The 8,745-nt window shown below is 40.8% G+C and overlaps 2 protein-coding genes across 2 annotated transcripts; both read right to left on the bottom strand.

The window, feature by feature from the left end:
* Positions 1-571: 571 nt before the first annotated feature.
* On the bottom strand, positions 572-8,484 carry LOC117323081 (ankyrin repeat and KH domain-containing protein mask-like). The gene is made up of 2 exons (XM_033878087.1): positions 8,381-8,484; positions 572-4,773 (listed from the first exon to the last, which is right to left on the bottom strand). Exon 2 carries the CDS (start codon positions 4,755-4,757, stop codon positions 3,018-3,020), a length of 1,740 nt encoding a protein of 579 aa, XP_033733978.1. The 5' UTR covers positions 4,758-4,773; positions 8,381-8,484; the 3' UTR covers positions 572-3,017.
* On the bottom strand, positions 1,847-2,965 carry LOC117324595 (protein fem-1 homolog C-like). Its single transcript, XM_033880515.1, has one exon. It carries the CDS (start codon positions 2,963-2,965, stop codon positions 1,847-1,849), a length of 1,119 nt encoding a protein of 372 aa, XP_033736406.1.
* Positions 8,485-8,745: the final 261 nt, after the last annotated feature.

Genomic DNA, 8,745 nt, shown 5'->3' on the forward strand with positions numbered 1-8,745 from the left:
TATACTATCATATCAGTGTTATGTGACACAATAATCTGTCACGTGCATCCAGTAAATTGCGTACAGTACCATAATGCTTTGCAGGTATTGTTTTCTTCCAGATTCAACACACCGCCTCACATTTGGCATTTCGTTGAGCTTTCGCACATGTGAGGAAGGCTTTGCGCTCCGTCTCTTGGCCAAGATATGTATAAAGTGGTAGTTTGCTCCTTCTTAGCGCTTTTCATTTTGGGGAATCGGACAACTGGTTCGCCCATTGTCAGGATAATGTTACCGGGTGGGTTGTGTTGCTGGGTGTCTTTGACAGTGTTTTTCACTGAGGTAGCACTATGCAGTTGGCATCAGTTGATCCGCGCTATTGTAATCTTAAGACAAACACGAACATACCGCCGTCTCCCAAAAACACAAACATTCGCAACACTGATGCATCTTTATGATCATCACCGTTGAACGTTAAACCACAACACAACACAATCAAGATTTTACAAATTCTGCTTTAGAAGAATAATTCAACAATGGCGTAAGTGAAAGCGAAGATAACCATTTAAAGTCATAGAAACACGAAGACATATTTCCAATTTTTCATGCTTTATTTTGTGCAAATGCATAACAAAGGCAATAGAAACGTTAATGTCAATGTCGAATTAGTATCAACATTGCGTAAAATTACTCCATTAATTACATTGGTGTCGCTATATAATTGTATAATTATACCAAAATGTAGTCATTTGGGAAATATGAAAGTCGTCCTCATGTTTTTCGAAAATAACTGCACAAAACGATAAGATATCCTTTTCAGAAGATAAGAGGATTTCTTTCAACATTTCGCTTTTAAAGAGGTCAACTAATAAACTTCTTCATCAAGTAACGTTTCCCATTGACCACACCTATTTGTTGAGACCGAAAATGGGTTTAACTATTTTGACACCTTACTCCGCCATTGTTGGATCAATGATAAGCTGCTTATCAATCCAAAGAAATATTGAATTGAGAATCATAGACCGATATGTCGGTTAAAATATACATATTTATGGGACCAAAAAGGAGTTGATTATAATTGGTTAAAGTTGATACAATCTTCAAAGATAACAATATCATTTTCAGCTTGAATTTTGCCAGGAATTTTCACAAACTCGCACTGTCATCTAGACATCCAACAAATTGAGAGATTTTGAGATCCTACACTGGCACAGGGGAAATAACTTTTTATAATTTAGTTCACATCTGTTATTTCAAAGAAATGGTCAATCGAAAGGATCAGAACAGTTTACCTTAAATCTTAAAAGTATGATTTTACCGTGTGGTATTTCCTACCGGAGAATGAGAATAAGAAAAACGTAAGTTTAACGACTGTTAGTACAAGTATATCAAATTGACATGATGTTGTCGGAGGTCTCAAAGAACATGTTTCAACATTGTGAAAATTAACAACATTGTGAAGATCTTTTACAAAGACACATCTCGGTCTCAGATGTGTATTTTACAGTTTTATTTCACAAACAAAATCGCAATCAGCAATTAATATTCAATAATAGTCAGCGAAAGCGTAACGCTACAGGGCGCTCCGGTCTTACTCACAATTTTGGCGATTCTTTGATACAAAATACTTGCGTTTTTTATCCCCTCGAATCAAGTTTTAAAACTTAACAAAAACTGTTCGTTGCTTTAACACATGGTATATACTTTTTTCTGTAGGACCTATACCATCAAAATATCAAAAATTACGCTTTTTATACACAAACAAAATTAAATTGTTGGGTTAAAATAAAAACAATCGTTAGGTCATGAATTTCTATACAAATATTTTGGTATAGTTTTCCTTTCATGGACGGAAACATTTTTTTTTCTATTTGTGCATGTCGACAAAACGTTGTAGAGGAATCGGCAACAGCGACCGGAAGTGGATTCTTTGATTACGAATGACCTTGACCGCTAAACACTGAAGAGTGTGATATTTGACTGGACAAATCGTCAATCCGCGAGCGTTAATCATGGCGAAGAGTGAAGTATTGTCGATATCAACCAAATCAACATGGGCTCCGTAATCTAGAAACAATTCAATAATTTTCTTTGTGAAGAAATTGTACTTTTCTATCCATTTGAGATGACTATGGAGAGGAGTATCCCTTTTCAAATCCTGGACGTTGACGTTTGCGCCTGCTTGAATAAGTTCCCGGGTGACGCAGAGATCCTCGTGACGCGCCTCCCGTGGACCCGTCTCCATGAAATGGAACACGATTTTTGGTTTCCTGGTTAGTGACTTGTGTAAGAGGGATACCCCATTGATATCACATAACTCCATCTCTACCAGTCGTTTCAGCTGTGATCTGAAGAAGTGTTTCTCCTCCGAAGATTTATTGTTGACCTTCAGCAGATACATCATATCGAACACGTGGTCTATGACCTTGTCAAAGATATTGGAATTTTGTATGAAGTATTCCGTGTCTGAACATTTTAGCAGATGGGCATTCTCCAAAAAGTCCACCATATCTTTGAAAACGTCCAAGATTTCTTTGAATCTTGGTATAGATACACCACGAAGAGTTTGTATCTGGAATTTCGAGCAGATTTCAAATAGTTGAGACAACGCAAACTCTTGCATTCTGTGAAGAATTTTGTACTTATTCGTCAGCAAAGAATATACGTATCGTGTCATGTCAAACGCTTGAATGAGATTGTCGTTATGCAAAAGTGACGTTGACTGCAGAAGAATTCTCTGTATTGTGTCCCAGTGGGTCGGTCCTAGCTGATGTGACGTAATAGCTAGAGCAAGAGCGTCCATTGAATCACAGTTCTTGGCCAATAAGATAAGATCTGAAATGGAATTAGGAACTTCTACATCTTTTCCGAATATTTCCGGAATTTCCCGAAGAGATGTCTCACCACCTCGTAGCTCAGTCCGGATATACATTGATCGTAACCAGTACTCGTATCCTTCCTTATACTCGCCCCTGCCGACCGCCATAGCTCCCATCAGGTCGTAAATGTCGGCCGACTTTGGCGCGTTTGCGTTGATACTATCCATTAAAAACTCCACGATATCGGGGGAGTAAACTAGAATAGCATATCTCAAACAATCGTTTCCCTTCAAAATCCGTAGTCATAATATCAGCGCCGTTACGGACAAGAAGTTCCACTGTCTCCATATTGTGAGCTTTTATAGCATGATGAAGTATTGAATACTGGTTTTCTTTTTTGTAGTTTACGTCTGCTCCATGGGCAATTAGAATCTTACATATCTCTAAGTTATCTACAGAATCTTTTAAACACGTACTTCCCAGCGTATCCGGAATGTTGACGTCACTTCCGCTATTGCATAATGCTTCTACAAGTTCCGTGTTATTCATATAGCAGGCTGCGTGAACTGCTGTCGAACCAGTAGTGCAAACAGCGTTCACATCGGCGCCATGACTAGCAAGAATCTTCACGACTTCAGGTTTCTCCTCAATTGTTGCAAGCCATAGAGGCGCGACCAACATATCCTTTCCCCCACAGTCAAACCTTCCCTTCTTGTTGATATCGGCACCACATTCCGCCACAAAATACTTCACCGTTTCATCCGTTCCTTTCTCACACGCAACGAAAAAAGCCGTTTTCCCATCTATTTCATACTCCACAACGGCTTTGCGATCGGCTTCAGTTAAATCCTTCAGTGTATACTTTATCGTTCTAATGTTTTTAGAGGCGATATTTTCCTGTACGAATGCAGCCAAGGACTCGGTTGTATCTGGTGGCTCTTCAGTAGGAACCTGATCTTTAATTCCATCTAGGAACTCTTGAACTACTTTTCGAAAATTTATTATTCCTTCACTGTCGACATCCGCTGACGTCTGTTGAATACCTCCGACTTCCGCTGGCGCCTGTTGAGTTCCTCCGGCTTCCGCTGGCGTCTGTTGGGTTCTTTCGACTTCCGCTGACGTCTGTTGAGTACCTCCGACTTCTGCTGGCGTCTGTTGGGCATTTTCGACTTCCGCTGGCGTCTGATGGGCACTTTCGACTTCCGCTGGCGTCTGTTGGGCACTTTCGACTTCCGCTGGCGTTTGCAGAGTACCTCCAACTTCCGATGATGTTTGTTGAGTACTTCCAACTTCCGGAGTTAACAGATCACTGCTACAAACGTCTTGGGTCACATATTCCGCACTATCGGCTACACTTGCTGCCTGTGCAGGACTTAAATTCTGATTCTCTGAAAATTTCTCATCTGGAATAAAGCACTGCCCATCTTTGTTATTATTTTCAGACAAATTCACGGCCGAGTCTTCGCTATATAAGTTACGCTGTGCAACTGATGCTATAACTGATCTTACATCAACTGTTCCATCTACCGGACCGGAAGTAGAGTTCAGAATGTATGACACTCGTTCCTCCACTGGGCCCACCTCGCCTGCTGTCTCCCCAGTAACATAGTGTTCCGACCCCAAAATGCCCGCTCCATTTTCCACGTCAGCTACCAGATTACTTGATCCATTTAATAAAACGTGTTCAGGTTGTGATTCTAAAGTACCTACGTCATCAGTGCCGTGAGGCGCAACAGATGACGCGGACTCCACGTCATATCCGGTCTGTCTTGGTTGGTTGCAGCTTGCTCTGACAAGGCTGTCCGGTTGATTGTTTTCATCGGGAACGTGGGCATCTGACTGTCCATTACAAGTCTGGTCCGTGATTCCCTCTGAAACTGCTGTTTCAGGTGATGTGTCTGTTTCGTTGTTTATTTCACCACTTCCGTCTTCTGAAGTACTTCCGTCAGCCTGATCCATTAGATCGTTCAATGACCTGAAACAGAAATAAAAACAAAAAATCATCCTTCTATCAATGGAGGCATTTGTTTAAACTGAGACTTCATTCTCGTCACAATGCAAGAAGGCGTGCCCCTTAAATTCTGAAATCCTGTACCTTTAAGAAAAATTAATATCACATAAAGGGGCATTCCTTCGTTTGAATAAAGTTTAGATCGTCAAAATTAAACTTACTGAAAAATATGTATTTTTTCCAAGTAGTAAAAGTTATAATCTTTACATTAATACGGCAGTTTTATTCACAACATGATAAACCAAAGTGCTTCGAGTTTTAAATCATGAAAATTCTTAATTCGACCCGAAGTATCACTATAACAAAAACATACGGTATGTGTATACGATACGTCTTCCCCCTGTACATTTCGGCTTTAATTTCATTACATGTAGGCACAGACACTCATGTAATCATTCGGGCATATATTTCATCAATAGATATTGTGCAGGTTTCTGATGTGCGAACGAGGGAATGCCCCTTTAATATGACGCTTGCTTTGTGTTAAGATTTGATTCTTGTCGAGTGAAATAGTTGTTTGCATTTGTATTTTAAACAATTAATATGCAACTAATTCTTTTTTATAAAATAGTATGCAGTCTTCCTTAGATGTGCCAATCATCCATTCTAAAAACAAAATCAATAAAATCTTTTCGGCAAAAATAAATGAATCTGTATAATGTAAGTCACGAATGCGTGAAAATTCAACGATGTGTATCCAACATGGGCACAAAATTACCGAGTTTTGATTCAGGATAAAGGGAAGAAGGATAACTCGTGAACTCTTGGCTTAGAATGAATGTCGTATTTCTCAAGCTTTGGCGCCAACAAAAGGAATATTATATCACACCTTTAAAATGTCTTGCAACTGTATGGATATATGTAGATTGCGTGCAGTATATTACAACTAAAAATTAATGGACCTTTTCGTGGAAAAAATAATTAATTAAATGAATATTTATATTTATATATCATAAAAAACATGGCCTATTACAAAATCAATCGGCATATGAGAACGGATGTCTAGGGCCTAAACAACCACCAGTCACATGAGGACGTGTGTCCAGGTGCTAAACAACAACCAGGGTCGAATGAGGACGTGTGTCTAGGGGCTAAACAACAACCAGAGTCAAATGAGGACGTGTGTCTAGGGGCTAAACAACAACCAGTCACATGAGGACGTGTGTCTAGGGGCTAAACAACAACCAGTCACACGAGGACGTGTGTCTAGGGGCTAAACAACAAACAGAGTCAAATGAGGACGTGTGTCTAGGTGCTAAACAACAACCAGAGTCAAATGAGGACGTGTGTCTAGGGACTAAACAACAAACAGAGTCACACGAGGACGTGTGTCTAGGGCCTAAACAACAAACAGTCACACGAGGTCGTGTGTCTAGGGACTAAACAACAAACAGAATCACATGAGGACGTGTGTCTATAGGGCCTAAACAACAACCAGAATCACATGAGGACGTGTGTCTAGGGCCTAAACAACAACCAGAGTCACACGATGACGTGTTTCTAGGGCCTAAACAACAACCAGAGTCACATGATGACGTGTGTCTAGGGGCTAAACAACAACCAGAGCACACGAGGACGTGTATCTTTGGGCTAAACAACAAACAGAGTCACACGAGGACGTGTTTCTAGGGCCTAAACAACAACCAGAGTCACATGAAGACGTGTGTCTAGGGGCTAAACAACAACCAGAGTCACACGAGGACGTGTGTCTAGGGCCTAAACAACAACCAGAGTCACACGAGGACGTGTGTCTAGGGGCTAAACAACAACCAGTCACATGCGGACGTGTGTCTAGGGCCTAAACAACAACCAGAGTCACATGCGGACGTGTGTCTAGGGGCCTAAACAACAACCAGGGTCACATGAGGACGTGTGTCTAGGGGCTAAACAACAACCAGTCACATGCGGACGTGTGTCTAGGGCCTAAACAACAACCAGAGTCACACGAGGACGTGTGTCTATAGGGCCTAAACAACAACCAGAGTCGCATGAGGACGCGTGTCTAGGGCCTAAACAACAACCAGAGTCGCATGAGGACGCGTGTCTAGGGGCCTAAACAACAACCAGAGTCACATGAGGACGTGTGTCTATAGGGCATAAACAACAACCAGAGTCAAATGAGGACGTGTGTCTAGGGGCTAAACAACAACCAGAGTCACATGAGGACGTGTGTCTAGGGGCTAAAATAACAACCAGAGTCACATGAGGACGTGTGTCTAGGGGCTAAAACAACAACCAGGGTCGAATGAGGACGTGTGTCTAGGGACTAAACAACAACCAAAGTCACATGAGGACGTGTGTTTATAGGGCCTAAACAACAACCAGAGTCAAATGAGGACGTGTGTCTAGGGGCTAAAACAACAACCAGAGTCACATGAGGACGTGTGTCTAGGGACTAAACAACAACCAGAGTCACGTGAGGACGTGTGTTTATAGGGCCTAAACAACAACCAGGGTCACATGAGGACGTGTGTCTAGGGGCTAAACAACAACCAGAGTCACATGGGGACGTGTGTCTAGGGCCTAAACAACAACCAGGGTCACATGAGGACGTGTGTCTAGGGGCTAAACACCAGAGTCACATGAGGACGTGTGGCTAGGGGCTAAACAACAACCAGAGTCATATGAGGACGTGTGTCTATAGGGCCTAAACAACAACCAGAGCCACATGAGGACGTGTGTCTAAGGGCCTAAACAACAACCAGAGCACATGAAGACGTGTGTCTAGGGGCTAAACAACAACCAGGGTCACATGAAGACGTGTGTCTAGGGGCTAAACAACAACCAGGGTCATATGATTCACGAGGAAGAGATATCAATTAAAAATAAGTTTATTAAATATTATATTATCTCTGTTAGTACATTCCTCGAGGATAAAATATCCGATAAATACATCAATACATGTCAGATAATGACAAACATTTTACACTATTAAGAGTTACTTTCCCACAAGGTTATTTATTTAATTAACTTAAAAATTCAAAGTTAATTCATCTCGAGCTTTCCATGACATTGGTGATGATACAAGCGAGGATACCATTGAATTATAATGATGAAATATGAAGATAAAAACACTTTAAAATTTCGATATATTTGCATCACAATAAATCTAAATTACAAATGTACTCAAAACATACGAATGTTAAACATATGCTAATTAAGTTTGGAATATAAAAACGTATGAGCAGGGTCACCAACATGTAAGAAAAAATCCTTCACTAAGACATTTTTTTTCTGCTATAAGGGTTATATCATTTAGAGACATCGATGAACAAATATGGTGTCAATCGCGTGAACAGGGGGCGTCTAGGTAAAAGTGTTTTTCTTTAAATGATTGATGGTTCTTAGCATGAATTATGATATAGCTTACATGTCTATTTCCCCTCGACTTAAAATAGATCTTAAACACATATGTACGTGCATATACGCATTGCGTTTTCCTGTTACCTAGCTCATTATCGTGGTGCATTGTAGAAGCACTTGTTAAATCACAAGTCTCGGTTTCCTTGTTACTGCTCTACACACGTACAAGAAGTTCACAATTAAACGTCCAGGGACGTGAAATACATACCTTAATATTTCGTCGATGTTATAAATTCATGTGTTCACCGATATTCTACTCCCACGAAAGACCATGGAAACTCAATAACGTACGCACGCAGCAATGCATTGATGTATCTATTTATAGATATGCACATGAGTCGGTACAGCGGTAGATCGTGAGCTATATTTGTATAGGCAGCAGGCGGGGAGAACATGTGTGAGGGGAGGGGTTCTTATTTGTGTTCTCTTGTGTACAATGTATTACTAAACTACCGACCGGGAGATATGACTGGGTCGGCAGGTTATCTACACAGAACGTAAATACACGTGCATGAGTTCGTGGCGTAGCTCCATGCTGGTAGAGAAATATATAAGTATAGACTACCCATGTCA

This window comes from Pecten maximus, chromosome 3 (assembly GCF_902652985.1).
Source record: "Pecten maximus chromosome 3, xPecMax1.1, whole genome shotgun sequence".
Classification (NCBI taxonomy): Eukaryota; Metazoa; Mollusca; class Bivalvia; order Pectinida; family Pectinidae; genus Pecten; species Pecten maximus.

Coding starts and splice junctions, on each gene's coding strand:
- LOC117324595 (XM_033880515.1), bottom strand. CDS start 2,965: ATGGCGGTCGGCAGGGGCGAGTATAAGGAAGGATACGAGTACTGGTTA.
- LOC117323081 (XM_033878087.1), bottom strand. CDS start 4,757: ATGGATCAGGCTGACGGAAGTACTTCAGAAGACGGAAGTGGTGAAATA.